Source organism: Anser brachyrhynchus (assembly GCF_964034855.1).
Source record: "Anser brachyrhynchus genome assembly, chromosome: 14".
NCBI classification, from domain to species: Eukaryota; Metazoa; Chordata; class Aves; order Anseriformes; family Anatidae; genus Anser; species Anser brachyrhynchus.
In genome coordinates, this window is record NC_137709.1 from 4,049,212 (window position 1) to 4,068,203 (window position 18,992).

General features: G+C 39.2%; 1 protein-coding gene across 2 annotated transcripts in view; it reads right to left on the reverse strand.

The window, feature by feature from the left end:
* Positions 1-450: 450 nt before the first annotated feature.
* The window catches only part of TRPC7 (transient receptor potential cation channel subfamily C member 7), a 94,555-nt gene continuing 76,013 nt past the window's right edge, over positions 451-18,992 (reverse strand). The window contains exons 12-17 of one of the 2 annotated variants that reach the window (XM_080555392.1): positions 14,443-14,638; positions 11,224-11,445; positions 8,437-8,517; positions 6,350-6,403; positions 4,492-4,567; positions 451-3,757 (exon numbers count right to left, since the gene is read on the reverse strand). In XM_080555392.1, the coding sequence (XP_080411518.1) occupies positions 3,615-3,757; positions 4,492-4,567; positions 6,350-6,403; positions 8,437-8,517; positions 11,224-11,445; positions 14,443-14,638 (772 nt within the window). In that variant the 3' untranslated portion in view covers positions 451-3,614. The remainder of the gene's footprint in view (positions 3,758-4,491; positions 4,568-6,349; positions 6,404-8,436; positions 8,518-11,223; positions 11,446-14,442; positions 14,639-18,992) is intronic. The other variant, XM_080555393.1, reaches the window with a different exon arrangement.

An 18,992-nucleotide genomic window follows, 5' to 3' on the forward strand; every position in this document is an offset into this window, starting at 1 on the left:
TTTGATTGGCCTGCTGGGTTTGCAGAATTAGGAAGATCTCTCGGAGAATATTCACCCTTGTAATCTTTTTCTGAGCCCCCTCTAAAATATTGCCCATAAAATGTCATAACTCTATATCTACAAATAGTTTGGGTAAAGCAACATCCCTTTGCATTTTGAATTTGTCCAAGAAATATAAATCCTATATTTCAAAGCCATATGTAAGAACCATTATGAATTGGATCAAATTTAAGCCATCAGAGCAGTTGTTGTGACACCAGCATGCCCACTGGCGATGGGAGATGGGGCAGGGGCCCTGCACATCCCAGGTCTAGTCCCAGCTATTCTGATTTTTCTTCTTCAAACTCTCTGAGCTCTCTCAGGGATCTTTTAGAAGGCTTCTTTAATTTATTGTAAACAGAGCTTGGAGAATAAACTATGTAGTGAATTTAACATAATTTCTGCTGATAGCACATTAATACATAGTGTGAAGTTTCCTTGTGTGTGTTCCTGGGACCAGATGAGAAAAGTGCTCTGAAGTAGTGGGATTTTGCTTGTCATGAATATTTATATAAGAAAACTCTGTGCCTTGATAGTTCGTGGAATGTAAACGTAAAAAGGGAAGAAGCACATTTTTAAAATGTATTTTTCCTGTATGTCTTTTAGTCTCCTTTTGAAGTTCTAGAAAATATTATGCTCTTTCATAGATATATTTCTGCATGCAGAGCAGCATGCTGGCAAGCCATGGCAGCATTTATACCGATGGTACCAGGGCAGCAGGTGGTAGCTGGTGGGGCATGGCCGTGCTTCTGCATAGGCCCACGTAATTCAGCAAAGCTCTTCACAGTATGTGTGACCAGAACGTGCACTGACTGCTATACTGAGCAGCAGAATAATGTTTCTGTTGGCGTTGCTAGATGTTAGGACAGGCCTTTTGTTGAGTTACATTTAAATATGCAAAATGTAAGTGTATCATTTTATTTCCACTTACCTTTTTCATGTGACTTAGCATGCAGTATGATGAAAAATGGAAATTATGGTTATTATTTGCTCTACATTGAAGGATTCTGCTTACATTCCTGGGAAATGTTAAAACACTGAATGGGAAGGGTAAAGTAATGCTTGTTCAAGAGGCAGGTGTAGAGCCATAATGAGACAAATCTTTGAGACAAGGCTGATGCAACCGAGCTGGTTTTCCAAAATTGAAATGAGTTTTGCGTGGTGGTTGGAAGGGAGAAAAAATGGCAGCATTACCATGGAAGATATTCTAGGAAATTCATGGATATTCTAGGATATTCATGGAAAGAATGATATTTGAAATCAGCACCATTTTCTGATTTAGGTAAGGAAAGACAGGCCAGTGAGTTACCATTCTTGCAAATATTATTATATGCAGTGGCTGTCTTAGACTGGCATTTAGTACTTGCTGATGAATGCTGTCATCTAAATGTTTCATCCTGACACTACATTGTAAGAGCTATCATGCAAAAGTAACAGATTTCCCACATTTGCCAACAACATCTCTGGGAAATGCTACTCTGTGCTGCAGAGTAAAGTACCTCATACAGATGGGGTAATGCAGAGGCAAATGTATTTTCAGTTATATTCTCAGCTAAAAGTTACTGCAAAAATGTTACTTATTTAATTTTTGATCGCACACTCAGAACCCTCAATATATGTGTCTAGCCTCCTGAACTGAACTTCTGCTCTTAGAACAAAATGTATTTTACAAATACATTAATAAGTAAAGAATAATTTCAAATTAAGCACCACAAATAAGGAGTCGCTTTTGCAGACTATAGTTGGTTGCAGAACTTCTGATTCCCTAGTTTATTCCCTTGAAATGTATGGTAGTTAAAATTTTGCTTTTGACTCCTTCAGGCTTCAGAAAATCTATGACAAAATTGCTTCATACAACGGTTTTGTTGTTCACCCATCACATTAAAACAATAAAATGTCCATGTATTGGATATTCAAATGATCAGGCAAATATTTCACCCAGTGTACAACAAAATATTATGAGGTAATTTTATTTTTTCCCATTTTTAGGTAAAAATATTACAGTATACAAGATAATCTTATTAAAGGTAAAAATACAGTATTTTGCTTTTTCTCTAAACAGATCTACGTACAGTACACTTTTTATTTTGTTTTCTTTTTTAATGTTTTTGTACAAATATAACTATTATTCTATTAGGCTATCTGTGTTCTCATCTGGCACTTAAGAACTGATCACAGGTCACCTTCTGGTTCTGCTTGTTTTTCTTAGCTGATACCTAAATGCAATGGTCATCTTATAGGTGTATCTTGTAAACAAACAGGTCCATTCAGTGGTTCCCAAGTAGTAAGGTGTGCTTTAAATAGTTGAAATCACGTAGCTAAATGTAAAAACCCAAGCAATCGAAGTCTGTAGTTGCTTTGCATCAACTTATTGTTTACCATTCATAAAAATGCAGTCTGATTATTTGTATTACTGCAGCCTTTAAAGCAGTTTTAATTCCTTCCTGGTCCTCTGAAAGAGCCAAACTCATAACTCAAGACAACCATTTCTCCAATGATTTTGTTTTCTCTCTCTCTCTCTTTTTTTTTTTTTTTTAATTTTTTTTTCACGTTGTCCTTGGTGGAATTGAAGCCTTTTCATATTGTTTTAAATGTTTGAAACTACTGGGGTATGTTCTTTATGATTTATCTCACTCTATGGCTTGCTGACCTCTGAAATCCATAAGTAGAGCAGAGTTGTGTCGCTGTTGTTGGATTAATGCTCTTCCTTGTACTGAACACATTAGCACAATATATATTATTTCTGCTGTGGATATTACTGGGAAGTGAGATCTGAATATTTCAGTACACTGTTGTTGAAGCTGGGATCATCTGAGGATAAAAGAGAGGCTAGGTGTGTACGAAGAGACCATATCCATTAGTGGGTTAGCTAATATAGCTGGAAAAGGCAGAGAGGAGTTTTTGGCTGGGAGTCCTTTTATCAAGTTCTAGCAGAGGGATGAAAGGATGCTTTACCCAACAAGCTTTGTTTATTTTTCCAACTCTGTCATTCAGCCTAAAAAGTAGATGACCTCCACCTGAGACACTTGGCCTCGGTCATTTCAGCAGAAGATTTCTCATTTGTTTTTCATTATCCACAGTGCTGTTCAAAGTTATCTTCATGGATGCCCATGTAAACATAAAAGGAGAGTACACACGCAAGGTTAGGATTTTTTTAAAAATTTGCAAGGAGTATTTGCTTGGCACAGTTTTTCTTCGGACCACCCACTTCTGATCAGTACAGTCTGAGTTGGTATAAACAAGCACAGTCCCTTCACTGGAGTCAGGTGGATGAAGATATGTTTTTTGTATTTTTTTTTTTTTTTGCTTTTAACTAAAGGTGCCTTCCCTATGGTGCATTTGTTTCTGATGTCAAAGGGCATGTATTTTTACCAGTAAGTCACTTTTGTGTCATAAAAGATTTAACTGGTAATTCACCAAACACAGGAGTAATGCAAGGTGCTTCTACCAATACTTGCTAGTTCGCAAAAGTTGAGCATGTGGCACCCATCTTTTGCACTGTTTTTGCCCTCCTAAGTTGCTGGTTGAGGCTGAAAAATGTTTAGAAAACCAGTTGTTTTTCGCTGTGTCCACTATCAAATGTCCTTATTTAAATTCTTCCCAAATTTGTCACTCAACTGCTGTATTAGTCTTGCCAGCTCACCAGTAGCTTGTGACTTTTCCTCCAGGAGTTCATATCGGAGACTAGAAATATCTTGCTTAATCTCTTTAAGTTCTCCTAAAGGGAGGAAAGTGTTCTTGTTAGCAATATTGAATCAAAGAAGTCATCCCTATGGTTTTAAGACATGAGAGAGCATTTATTTAAGTGTGCTTGGTCACTAGTGTACGTGACACTCTATATGATGTCACTGCATTCATACACCTAATATTTGGCTTTACAGTAAATAACCCGTACTTGCAGTAGTGGTACCAACAGCAATAGCAAGAGTGTATGGAAAGTTCATCTTTCTTCTAAAGTCTATTCCCTCTCCATGTATAGATCCCCATCTACACAGGACATTTACAGAAGGGTAACGGAGAGAAGGTATTACGAGGAGTTTCTTTTCCATCTACTTAAAATTTCTACATGACGCCATGGCAGTGCACATCCTTATCCAGTTCCAAAAAAAAGTCCTTTGGCTAAGCATAGGCAGGACAGTAAGAAAATGCTTTATTTAGACCCCAAGAGAAGGCCAGATATTGGCTATACCCTGGGTGTTGTAAAGCAAGGATAGGTAGAGGTGTGGGGCAGAGCAGGACTAAGTGTAGACAGATCTTACAATACACGCGTTCTGCTAAGGAATATTTCAGAGCATTAAGGTGGCTCAGAGTCACCATTGTTCGCCTTTGTGTGGGCCTGAGCATGCTCTCTCTTCACAGAAGGTGTTAACTAAGCTCAATCCTCTTACTGGAGATATCAATAGCAATAACATTACATGCTCTAATTTGTGGCAATAATAAAAATCCACTTGCCTTCATTGACTTCATCATTTTCTCGGTCAACCTGAGCCTTCAGTACATACCGCTTAATCAGACGTTTCATTATTTTCTGAAAAGAGAACAGTAACACTTATCTTAACATGAGCTTATCCACACCTCCTTAATTCTAGACTTATTATGAGCAATTCAAGCGCCTGATTTCTCTAAGGATGAAGCCTGGCCTCAGAGGAAACAAAGGGAATTTTATTACTGACTTTTCATTTATTCTCTACTTTATATTATGAACTCCGTATTAAAATAGTTGATTGACAGCAGTTGCATAATGAGTGCACATAAAGATACTTCGGGGTGTTTGTGTGATGCACACAAATGGACAGAATGAAAACACAGATGATGCAGTAGCATTTTAAGAAATGGGATCCAGACTGTTTTTTTAGCATGTTGCTATTTAATATATCAATAAAATATAATTTACTGGAAGGAATAAGTGGTTAATTAATGTTGTTAGCAAAGCCACTCATGACGATGAGCTGAACATCTGACCCAAGGTTAAAAAGAAAGACTCTGCTTTGGAATTCAGGCTTATGGAGAGAAACAATGAGGGACAGAGAAAACGAGTTTGAACAAAAATGGAGAGCTTGGCAAGAGTAAAAATGGCAGCTTTTAAGGGACATACATATACAGGGTAAAAATAGCACCGTGTAGATTTATAACATGGGAGATGACTGTTAGTATGGAGCAGCAAATATGGAAATCGTAGGAGATGGCTATGAATACGACCTTGCAATGTGATATTGTTCCAAAAATGCATGTTAACATTTCTGTAAAAGGAACGTAACTTTGGCAGTCGAGCTACGCAGTGGGTTACAGCTGAAGGCCTGCATCATTGCCAGTGATATCAGTGTGAGAAATGTGAAATCATTGCTCTATCAGAGATGATGATTTAGGTGTCCCAACAGATATACCTAAATTTGGTTATCAGATATTTACATTGCTTCTTTGGGTACCCAAGTGCATGATCACCACAACTCAGTCTCGGAGGGCCTCAGGCAGATAAGGCAGCACATGCTGTCATGCTGGGAGCAGCTTCTTGAAGCAGAGTGTAATAGGAGAGACTTTTACTCTCCTATTTTGATTTAACCACTTCCAGAAAGATGTAGTATTCAAATAGCTCTCTTTGAGACAAAAGAATGACAGGTTCAGTGAAGATTTCTATGCCCTCAAAGCTTTCTGCATCCTCTGCAAACAGCAGAGACCTCAGTGACTATCCAAGAAAAGATAGAAAAAAGATAGAAAATGTTTTATTCGACTTGATGGACATTATTAAAGGAAAAACAAAACTTTTAGTGTGAGCTCATCTATTCCCAGCACAATTAGGACTGCTTTGAACATCACTGAAAAACACGGCAAAGAGCGTGAAACATGAATTAAGGAATCAGATTAGACTAAATCACATTAGCTATAAGGAAGAAATTCTTTCCTCTGAGGGTGGGGAGGCACTGAACAGGCTGCCCAGAGGCCCAAAGAAGCTGTGGATGCCTTGTTCCTGAGGGTGCCCAAGGCCAGGCTGGATGGGGCTTGGGCAGCTTGGGCTGGGGGTAGGTCCCTGCCCAGGGTAGGGGGTGGAACTGGATGGGCTTTGAGGGCCCTGCCAACCCAAACCAGTCTACGATTCTATGGATACACCTGCTCTTTTTTTCTTAGTAGTCAGCTCTGAATTATAATGGTACTAAAGTTATGTGAACATCAAAGGAAGATCCAGTCATTTATATATAGGTCAAGTAGTCATGGAATATGGGATGTTTAAGACTCCCTGTCCTTGTCTCAAAGAGGCATCTGGCTAAGCAGGTGAGTCAATTAAGACAACAGAGATGAGGCACAGTGCACGTACGGTGTGTTGAAGATGGCCAAGGTAGTAGAATCCAGAGGGAGGTAGGGTTGCCACCTGGGGAAACATAAATGAAGTAATGTTTGGGGAAAGTAGGGAAATCCTGGGTCCAAAAAGAATTTTTAAATTTTTTTTTTTTTTTTCAGAACAGATGACAGAGGATATTTAGAATAAAACAAGGAATCAACATAAACAATGGATGCTATTATTACCTGGAACAGTATGATAACATCTATCTACTTCAGTTTCCGTATAGCTGGTATTGTGGATGGCCACTACTCAAATACTAACCTATATTAACTGCTGTCCGTGATGAAAGCCAAAAGTTCAAGGGTGCCTGCCTAGTCTGTCAAATACACAATGTATTCAGATTTGTCTACAGAAACAAAATATGAAGAATGTGACCATTTTTAACAAGAGGCTATTTAGTCACTTGATAGATATTTCTGCCACTAGGTTTAGGAAATTAATTCATTTTTGCCCCTGTGGCTTCTAAGTCTTGCTTCTCCCTGATACCGTTCCTTATTGCTACACTAAATGAAATAACCTCTTAGAAAAATAAACCTGGTTACTGCAAGAAAATCCTGAATAAAACTTCAAGACAGACTCTTGATAACGAATGCCAAACTGTATTTTTTGGTATCCCTCAAGAGCACTGCACGTACATACATGTACACCAGGTACACAAAACACAGATACGTCACTTGATAAATCTCACTAAAGAAAACAGTTCAGAGCTAAGCCACTGCTTCAAAGGTTTTCCCAGTTGCAGAAGAAAGCTTGCTGACGGAGTATCAAAGTTTGTTCTTCTTTGTATTTAGATAATCAAGATTGTTACACCTTTCTTGTATTATTTGGACAAATTCTTCCTGCAGCAATAGAAACTTCCTAAGATCATTTGAAGAGAAACCTAGTAGGAACATTAGAAAAGTAAAATAATGTAGTTATCTCTTTCTTTGAAAACACAGATACTTTTCACAGCTGCTTTTGGCTTTTTCAGCCTTGGAAGTAAGGGCTTAATTTACCACCAACATTAGGTGTTCTCATTTAGAAATAATAGCTGCAGGAAGAGAATGAGTCCAGCAGAGGCTGACACATCTTTCTGTTACCTGTGGGTTTGAATGTACAGGAAAATGTCAGAAACGCACAAGTGCCAGTTTGAGCATGACAATCATCTCTCTTCCCTTCGTCTTTGATGGTGTCAAGCCAACTAACTCAAGATGCCAGAACGAATGAATTCTGTTTCTAACTGAGTTTTAGAGACACCTACTGTCTTGGCACAAAAGCCTAGACAACTTTTAAAACAAGGAAAATGTTATTACTGGTATGTTGTACAGACTAGGAGCCCATTGTACTGGATGCTGCACCAACACATGACAAACAAGTCCTAGAATTGCCATTGCACATCTTACCCCATTAAAATATTATTTTCCTCAACTCTCTTTAATGTTAGTTCCTTCAGACATACCAGTTCCCATCAGAATTCTTTTCATTTTATGGTTAAAAAAAAATAAATCCCATGGGGCACCTTCTCCTTGTTGTGTTATCCTATTACATGCTTGCACAAGAAATATTTATGCTAGCACGAATGCTCCAACCAAGACAGACAGCTGTGCTAGTTCATGTGATGGCTGGGGTGCCCTGTGCCACCGCTGCAGTCACGGGTGTTTTTGAACCATACCACATTGCAGGTTTAGCTCTGCAGAACAAGTTACTGCCAGAGAAAGCACATGCAAATGGTAATGAAAAGGCTGGAGACGTGACACGGTGTCATGACAAAATGAAATGCTGACAATGCAAGACCGGGAGATTAAAGCTTGAATGATAATTCTTGTATTAAATTATACACCCTTGAGTGGAATTAGTTAGCGTGACATACATTAACACCATGTCTATTGCCATGGATGATATGCTGCGCTTGTCTCCGAGCACTGTGAACGTGAGGTGCCCCAGCCCGGTCCTGTGGCCATGCTAAGCCACAGCGCAGCTCATCACAGGCTGGCAGCAGCTGGACCAGAGCGAATACGACCCCTGCAGAGCTCTTCAATGACAGATCTCTTCCCTGGCTCTTGCTTTCATGGTGTGATTACCTGATATCTCGTGGGCTTGTTATAAGCGTTCTTCCCCGAATAATTTTCTGTGTTTCGAGTGCTAGACTGAAAGCGAACTTTCTGAAATTATAAAACATCATGATAGATTAAATCGATGATAGCTTCTCATACCCAGGCAGCCCCAAAGTAAACAGAGCTTTATAGAAATGGTTCGATCTATGGGTAGGATAAAAGCCAGCACATTCAGGTCTAAAAAAGTGAACTTTTGAAAGACAAAAAAACACACGTTAATGAAAAAAAAAAGATTCTAAATTGTCTAGACAAAAATGGCATGCTCACACAAGATTTGGACAAGAAGGTGCTAAGAGAAACAAAATATATTTGTCAGATTAGTGATTGTCAAAGTAGAACACAATTTAAAAAATAGAAGAAAAATAAATAAGTTTATAGAGAACAACTCAATGCACCTATGAAAACATTCTGAAATTGAATTGATTTTCAGCAGTTCTTTTACAACAGTACAATTTGCTACTCATTTAGCTGAAAAAATACTCCTTTTTTAAAACAGATTTTATTTTTTAAATCAGATGACATTGGAGCTATTAATTTTGCACTCTAGTAGCTTCTAAGGAGTTTTTACAACACACAGAGTATTTGTAACAGATTTCTTTGACATTATTATTCACCCATGAATTTTTTTGGCCCAAGTGCTAAAGAAAAAAATTACATTCTCAAAGGAATTAAGTCATATCATAGACCCGAAGGAGCCAGTGGGTATCACAGACCCTTGCAACTGCATACAAGTGTATGTACAGGGCAGGCCTTAGTTAAGGGCTTTTCATCTCTGACAGGCCCAGAGATCCTGAGAAATAATGGTGTTTCTGGTTTTTGTTTGTTTTTTCTTTCTCATTCACCAGGTGTGCCATGGTAATATAGAGATGATCTGTGAAAAAAATCAACAGGCAAACAAGAAATGACTGGGAGTTGTCATTGCTTATGTCAAAGCCATGGAAACTGTGAGTTCTGCATGAATTCCACAAGAAAGGACAAGCCAGACACTTTTGCTTATATGGCTTGGCAAAGGAGAACCTTAGAGAAAATTGTGTTACTTTGTTTTATGCTCTGAAGCAGAAAAAATCCAGACTAAGCAGACATTGTGTAGTTTGATTAAAATAATGTTTTGAAAATATTATCTTTCCAAATCATTATTTGAGATACAGGAAAAAATATTTCTTTAATTTCAAGAATTCACTGTTCTAACGGGTCCTTCAGTAATCAGTTTATGGACTAAAATGCCCCCACATGTTTGTCTAACTTAAAAAGTGTTCACAAATAAGGAACTCAGTTAAATTATATGAAAACATGGAGTAGGCCCAATAAATACGCAGTTCTCTGAGGTTCATGTGAGCTTGATCTTGTCCCAGGCTGTGGGCTTTGCCTGGAGCCAGGTGGCTCACCAGGAGTCATCATCCTGCCAGGCCGCGTGCTCCTCCAAGGAAAACCCAGAGATCCAAACAAAGCCCAAAGCAGGCTACACAAAGGCAAACTGCAGAACCTTCTCCAAGCTCTCTTTCCTTTTCCCTGGTATAACCTGTCCCATTTCTTCCCTTCTGCAAGATTAAAAATGGGGGTAGGCTGCTCACTTCTGAGAGCAGACTGTTAGAATAACAATGTGCCATGGAAAGGGCTGGTGAGCCTGCTGAGGAGCAACACCAGCCTCTCGCATGCAGTGACCATAAAAAATGAGACAACGCATTTTGGAGGGCTTTTCTTTTCCCCCAGGAATCAATTCCCAGCGTCGTTCTCTTGTTTCAAACCCAACCTGAGCTGAGAAAATTAAATAAGCAAAGCTGTCTCCTCACATCTTTTAATCCACTGAGTTTGATGACTGCGGCCAAGCAGCTGCAGCTGAGTTCCTGTGAATGTTTTGGACTTTTTCTTCTCCAATGTAATGCAGAAATGTTGCAGGTGGATTTGTGCTGTGAGTAGGTTTGGGTGTGTTACAAATGTATGTGCTAGGAACACTTTGTCCCAGGCATGCTCTGTACAACATTGCAGACAAAAATTTCCATGGGTAACATCATTTTCTCTGATTTCTTTGGCATTTCCCCAGGGGAGGAACAAAACTAATTCTGTTGGGAAGGGTCTGGACATTAAGCATGTTCTTGCATCTCTCTTGGTTTGTCATGCAGACACTCGCTTTTGATGGGAAAAGTGTGCCACCATGCAGCTGGCGCTTACAAAGCACATTTCTATTTTAAATGACTAAAAAAGAGATGGAAGGGGCAGGATCTGCCCATTAGTAGCTACGCATCACTAGACAGATGCAAGTAGAGAACTTGCTAATTACAGTTGTAGGTATGTAGGAGGTGTTATTAATCCCTGCTTGGAAACTTGTTCCCAAACCTGGAATGGCAGTAAATGTTATTAATGTAATGGCAGTAAAATTAATTCAGAAATCACTTAAAGGCCAGAGGATGTTTTGAAAAGGCATAAAGGCCTGCTGGGTATATTAGAAGCCAGATCTAGGATCTGATTTGTGCCTCTGATTCTGCCCTTGGTCTTTGACCTTGCTTTTTTGGCTTTGGAAAATGCCTCTGTTTATAAGAATTGCTCTTTCACTGGTGTCCAAACAGTGCCCAGTATAATGAGACTACAAGTCTGGGAGGACCCTCTAGGTGCTAATACAATGCAAATAACATGCAATGAGGCTAAGAGGCTGCTCTGTCCCTGGTCTACCTGCGGACCATGTAACCCCCTCCTGAAGGTCTCTGGCAGGCGTGGATCCATTACGCAAAGAAAGCGAAAAGTGAAGATGCAACATACCCGTTGTTTTGAATTCAGCATCCCCATCTCAAGATCATTTTCACAGTTTTTGGCCTTAGATTTGCAAAGTTTTATGAGGCACATTTTTATTCTCAGTATGAGATAATAAAATGATTTTGGGCTTGGCACTAGATTAAAAGGAGCAGGTAAAGTCCTTCCTTCGTCAAAGTAGGATAGCCAGAGCTTGGCACGTGCAAACTTCCACTCCACATCTGCATCCTCCTTGGGAAGGGAAGAGAAAAGAACACACAAATACATAATTAGTACATAGGAAAGAATTTAGCTGTCATAAGGACAAACATACAGGTAGGATTTTTACTAGAATCAGTCTTGTGTTTACTAAAACAAGACACCTGACACAATGTGTCTTCTTAGGCTTCTCTGTGGTGATCTAAAACTAAGGAAAATTTGACCGAATAAATGAATAAACACTTTGTACAGGCCCTCCAAATACTAGACTGAATGTCATCTCTTTTCTACTTTGGTAGAAATTTTCTACAAACTCCTTCTTAAGAAGCAGTGGGGAACAGACAAACCGGTTTTGTCCTCTACGCCAAATAAATGCCATAAGTTTGAAATGTCAGCATGAGCTGGGATATGAATGAGTTCACATCTCCCTCCAGCAAAGGTTGCGGAAACACAGGTCAGTGTCACAAAGAAAGAAATATTTTGGAGGAAGGAGGTGGGGAGCAGGGAAGGCTGGAACAGAGCCTTACTGCACAACAATGAAGGCTGCCTCTGATTATCTGCAATACTAATTGCCAGGTAACCGTTATCACTGCATTGGCCAAAAAATCCCCCATAAAGGAGACTAAGTCCCTGACTTCTATCATCAGCTTATTTCCTTGTTAGTCCCGTTTGCTTTCGCCATCATAATGTCCCCAGATAAATACACCTTATTTCTCCTGCCATTCACCTCCTGCCACTTAAGCAGGTAGAGAAAAAAATCAATCACTGTGCCTGTGAGTCTCCTTTATGAATTGTTAGGATGGACCAGGATCACTTCCAAGTACAAGGGCAAGGTCAGCACACTCTTTATGGATCTGCTTGGCATTTATATAGGAGGACGGCCAGACCCAAGTGTCAGGACCAGCTAGCAGACAAAGGAACGGAGGAGATACAGCTGCTCTACAGCTGTTTTCATCGTGGCTTATGTGGAGGCCAGCAGCATCAATGGGGGTGTGGGTCTGCCAATTCCCCGTACTCATGTACATCTGTGTCATGCTAAAATTAATAACCTCTGATTACCCTGTACCTCTGAAACCCAGTCAAAAACTGGCAGAACACAATTGAGCTTAATTCTGTCATAGATATAAAAATGTCTGCCAATGGAGCAGTATTCACATCTGCTATTTGGCCTTCTCATTCTTTGGGGTTGAACCTCACAAAAACCTAAAGCTGAATTACAGTAGAAATCACTTATTAGCATTTTTAATGTTTTTCTGCTAAATAGCTAAAGAGCTACTGATGGAAGTAGTTCTGGTTTCTGGCTGACAGAATTTCTTTCTTTCCATAAATGCAATGTAGTCAGGAAGCACTAATACTTGAGGGATAAACAGAAGAAAAACAGAAGTAGCCGAAGAGTGATATTCAATGGAAAGCATAAAAATATGGCCTTGTAACTGCAGCTAACAGTAAAGCATGTCCCCAATGACTGTAATGGAATTTAATTCCTAAGTAATTGACATCCTCTGTCTTTATTGACATTGCTGTTGTCAGAAAAATGCGTTGGCAAAAGGGACTTTCTCTCGTCAGTTGAATGACTTTGTTTTTCCTTAATCTCCCTGTTGCTGAGGATTTAAAGGAATTAGTATGAGATTTACTAGGTTTCTCCCAGTTCTCAAGCAGGAGGATTTGGAATGAGTAGCTCACATTTGTTTTACTTGCTGGTAGTTATAATGTTCTTTAACAAAGTTTTATAGAATTCCAAGCAGCCAAGAAGGATGATAAGAATTTGTTCTAGGAAACTGGCCATCACAGAGTTCAAACTAGAAAATTAATATAGACTATCTAGTCAGATATTTCTCAAGATTTTTCTTTTGTAAACTTGCAAGGGCATCTCTACTTACTATATGCATTCATAGGCTGAGACCCCTTCAGTAATAAGTCTTGTTTCTGTAGAAGAGGATTCAGGAAACATTTGATCTTACGTGATCAGAAATCTTTGGGGGAAATGACTGCTTTCTGTACACAGGAAAGCTTCTGGGGCAGAGAACATACGTAAGGTATTTCTGACATTTAGACTTAGTTGCAGCACACAAGATAGAGCTATATTTGCACTACAGTACATGGAGGAATTAGACATTACAGTGAGAAAAGGTTTTTGACTCTGGCCTTTTGCAGTGTTAGGTTCTGAGGGAAGATTAGAACAAATAATTAGTACAAAGCCAACTACAGGAACTTGACATTTAACAAATCAAAAGAAAGAGGTGAATCAGCATAAACATTGTCCAAATATTAATCTTTTTATCTGTCACTATTTATATGAGCAGGGATTTGTTTATGTCCAAAGCATTTAAAAAAATCCAGTCTGCTAATATTAATACCACTGAACAAAGCTGGGTAAAACCTGCAAACACCTTCCTTGAGAGCTGTATTCATATCTTTTAAATGTTGCTTTTTTCTCATGCCATTAAGTTTTTCAGGTCCAGGGACTCCTCCTCCACCCATATATATATATATTTGTATATATATATGTATATATAAAGATTGCATGCCTGGTATTTGAAAAATATGTAATTTTAAATATACATCCATGAGTTTCAGACCTAGATAGGCTTGTGTGTTTAACCACTACAGAGCAGAGAAAAAACTAACAGACAAACAAAAAAACATACATGAAATATTTCTCGGTCTTTCTTAAGCAAACAGCACAGCTAAGGTAATACACATGGATAAATTATCATAACCAACGCAGGGAGTAAAAAATACCACAAACTGCTTTCATTAAACACATGTAAAGGAAATTGGGTTTGCTCACAGATGGTCATTAAAAACAAGGAAGTTGAAGTTGTTATAGCAATGATTCATTGTTAATTATTAATTCAGCCCTAATTTGGGGACAGACGCAGCCTTGACTCTTGCACAGTGTAGGATTTGTGTTTCAACAACCCTCTAATCATGCATATGGAATAAACTGAAGTTTCCTTGTTCTTTTCACATTTTCATTATCAATAATAATTATGTACATTGAGTTTGTAATCCAGTTTCTTATCTTACCTCAATTTCCTGATAGGAGTTGTTGATCATGGCTATTAGCATATTAAGCAGCACCACCACCATGGTCACGTTATATACTCCATAGAGTACGTATCCGATATTCTCAATGAATTTATGATCGTACTTCAGCACCACAGATATCACTTCAGATAAGCCAAATATTGACCAGAATAAGGTTTTAAAACTTTCTTCTACCCTAAAAAATAAAGCAAATGATCACTTTATAGAGTCGGCACCAGGTTAGCCTGGCCAAACCCTAATAGTAAAAGTGGTAACCCAACAATATAAAAATGATGCCTTGGCACAGCTATTACAAGCCATTATCTATCACCCAGGGACATGCCAGATCATATTTCCTGCTCTGATAAAGAAATATGATTTCTAATAAATACTATAAAGTGACAGTGCCCCTTTGTTTACTCCATCTGTTCTTCTCAGACGTGTTATTTGTCACTTGGCTTTTGAGTCCCTATTAAGGACTCCTTCTCCATGGGCCACTTGCTGTTTGAAACGTTTTGTCTAGGGCTCAGTACTTCTACTCAGTCACTCATTTCTCATCCAGAAAAGATAGGCAGAGATTATCTGGGAAAGGGAAGAAGGAACCTATGCTGACTGCCTCATATGCAATTTCCAGGGCAAGAGAGATTTTTTACACAGAAGGAGTCAGTGAAAAGTTCTGTTTTCTGGCATTAACATAACCGGAACACTATGCAAGTGAAGTCATCCCCTGGTCTGATTTTCTTTCCATCCTGCTTTGAGGTTGCAAACAAATCAGATGCCCAAAGATGTGTAGTAAAAAATTTAAGTTCCTAAAGAATTTGAAATTAAGGAGTAGTAAAAGATGTTACAGGGAGGCATTTTAATTTTATTGTTACCCTTGCTTGAAAGTAGAAAGGAACTAGATGAAAATAAAAAGTTGAAAGACGGGAAAAAGAGAGGGAATGACAAAGAGATGGAAAGTCTGCAGCTGAACTTACAGGCCAGAAGGAGACCTGGGGGGAGCCAAAGCTATAACAGGCAGAAGGGGAGCAGCCACAACTAGAAATGAAGGAAGGAGGAAGAGGAGGGAAGCTGGTACATTTTGGAAGCTTTTTGCTTAGTTTTTAAGTTAGAAGCAAGTATGCTTTTACTGAATAATCCTTAGAATATTGACAGGCAATTACCTCCTGTCTCTCCTGGCCTCCCAGGAGGTAATGTCTTCTGAGAAAACAATGCCATTAACAAATTATTTTGATTTTTTTTTTAAAATTATTATTATTAATATAAGGATGGCAGCTTAATTTTGTTACAGTTTTGTAAAAACACATCATAGACACAAACTACAACATGTCCTAAGGCAACAATAAGCTTTACATCTACTCCAGTATCAATTACACTATATATGCAAGCAAAACAAATTAATTTCAACCCTTTGAAAGGCTAGTGCAGAGCACTGGGCAATTCCTTTCTGCCACAGCAGCCTAGTACTTATCTCTCATCACAGCTCATGGCACTCCAACTTCCATTTGCATGTAGTAGTAATAATAATGCAGTAAATAATTAAGTACCATTCTCAGCCAGTATAACTCCATTTGCATGTGGGGAATAACCCTGAGTGACGTTTCGGATAGATGTTGCACAACATCATTAAAAAATGTGGCTTTCTATTCAGTCTCCATGTTGCTCAGAGTGTGCTGTTGTGTTCACTCCTTGCTGCTTTCATGAGGCTGGGACACTGTGCAGAGATATAGTTGTCTCCTGCCCTCATGTACAGGAAAGGGCAGCTGACATTAATGTGCCAGAGACCCTTCACTTTTATAGTAGCAATCTGGTTCGTGCTTATTATATTAAATGTTGTATTTTCAGTTAAAGAATGCGTACAACACCAAAAACCTCTGGCTTTGAAACCTACCATCTAAGTCACTTATCAAACTAATAAAAAAACATAACCAGTAGCCTTGATCCCAGCTGCACCCTGCTATTAACCTTCCTTTTTTAATTTGGAAAAGTTCCCTTAGTTTTCCACCCTGCCGGTGGGTTTTAATACAACACGCCGTCTCTGCTCCTTTTCTGCAGCTCAGGCATTAACCTTTGCTCTGGAGTGGTGCCAGGTTCTCCTTGAAAAGTTAATTACTGCCTGTATGTGGCCCTGACTGCCCCAGGCAAGCATCGGCTCCAGCACAGCCGCCTTGCTTCTCTGCACGTCCATAGTCCTTATTCCCAGTGCCATGTATGGGAACAGTGCCCACAGTACTGGGAGGTGCTGTGAGATGTGGACCTGACCTGTGGCACCCCAAAACTGCCTACAGACAGATGCAGCTCTCCCACTCATGGGGGGAAATATTGCTAAGGAGACCTTGTACTAGTTCATCCCTACCCCCTGAAAAGTCTGGATGGCTCTTTCTCTCTCCCTTTAACTCTACAGTCAAATTGCAGGAGATTTGGCAGAGGTTACAGGGAAGATTTTTTTTTTTTCTTTTTCTTTTTGAGAATGTCTCACTAAAACATGAGACAAGGATGTTTGGAGCCAAGATCCTGAAGCTTCCAAGATGTTGATGCGTCTCATCGTTGCCAACTAAGCAATTTACCCCCCTCCTGCAACGTCGGGAGGGGTTATCCTTCCCAGAGGCAGACAAATGAAGGAACAAAGGAGGTCAGGAGTCCTGCCCGGGCTGACAGCTCCTGACAGCAGGAGGAGCTGGCAGTGGCAGATTGACTGATGCTCCTTGCTGAGTTGGGTATGCTGTCCTCTCACTACTGTGGTCAGGGCCAACTATGGCAGTGAGGAGAGAGCAAAGGGAGCTTTGTTTCAATAGACACAGTCCTGTGAAAGTTAAACAAAGATTTTGAGTTGAGGAAGAAAACAGACCAGAGGTGATCATCTAGTTGCAGATTTTCCTTGCTTCAGCAGTGTGCTGTTCGTCGAAAAAGATTACAGCAAGGCCATGATTTCATGTCAGTCTTGTGTCCTCCTCTTTAAGAAAGCTTAAAGCGTCCTTTCAGATTGAGTTATTTCCTTAAATCGATTGGTAAAGCTTTAACACTGCCAGAAAAGCAATGTAGGTAATACAATCTGCAAAAATATCACATTTTGACAACGGAGAATGAGAAGAAAAAAGCCTTCAAGCCTCTAAGTAACATTGGCACTGAACAGTGAGTCACACTTCCCTTCGGGGAGAAGCAGACAGAAAACCTTGTGCTGTAGCCTTCAGCCTGATTTGTGATGCAGAAAGCAAGATGAACACAATCAGTCTTGCCTCCATTTCAATTTTGTTTGCATAGCATGTTCTTAATTACAGGCTGTTTTGAGAGCTGTGTTCTGTACACAGCATACAATAAACAGATAAACATCACTGGGGTCAGCTGCAAGAGTCATGAAAATTGTCTACTTTTCAGCGCTGAAGAACTTAAAAAAAAATTTCAACGTATACTATGGTTAGCTAAATAATCTCTGTATTTAACTGTGTGAAGTAAAGTACACTGCGTTTTTACTTCCTTTGCGTCAAGAACATTAAGATCTAAGAAATGACAGAAAGTGCACGATAACGTAGTTCAGAGGCCACTGGGGTGCTACGTGACTATTCTGTAGAAGGCACCAAAAGCAAAACTCAGCACATGATTTTGAAAGGGCAACAGCATGGTAAGTTACACCAAACATTCATGGATTATTATTATTAGAATTAAGAAAGCAATTCCCTCCCAGGGATATCTAGGCACACTTTTTTTTCTGCCTTCTTACTGTCCTGGTAAGCTGTGGTTTTCTCAAATGCTCAATGCAAAGTTATTTCAGTGAGTAGCTCCTTGTCCGCTCACTGAGGCTATCCAACATGATATTCAGAGTGAACTGTCAGTTCAGTGCCCTTTGGAACCTGCCACAATCTAATTAATGAGCAAATCCAGAGGGCCTTTTTCTGTCCTGGTTAGCCAAGTGATATCTGAGTCAGGTCCCATATTAAAATAGAGAAATTTTTGACTACAAAACTTGCTTTCTGTAAAATTTCACCTATCCTCATTAGAATTCTCACCGTGTCTGCCAAGAAATGTATTCTGTGAAGTCACTGAAGTCACAAAGTCGTTACGAGTACAGCAAAGTACGCGTTACTCTTTGCCTCAGCGAATTTTGACAATATTTGAGTTATTTATTCTGCTCTAATAGTGAAATCTTCCTTCTTTTCACAAATAAGTTAATGGCAGCAGGAGACCACAGCATTCAGCAAGGCCCACAGACAACTCAGGATAAACAGAGAAGGAAATGTTGCTAGAATTGGTAGCTGCCTGTCTGCCAATATAATGTTGTTAATAGCTTACTAAAATTGTTTGGGACTGTACATCTCAAGGATTCTAGTTTGTTGAATGAGATGTCTGAGAAGGATTTTTAGGATGAATGTTAATCTACAGTCTTTGTTTCATATAATGAAAGAATCTCATTTTCACTCATCATCATTTGACACTCCCGTGTGCTTAAGTAATCAGAAGACAGTAAGTCTATTCTAAATCTTTTCCAAATTCTTAAAAGGAAAAATCATGTTTATGGAAAATTTGCTTCATAACAAAATGAAGTCCCTCCAGGA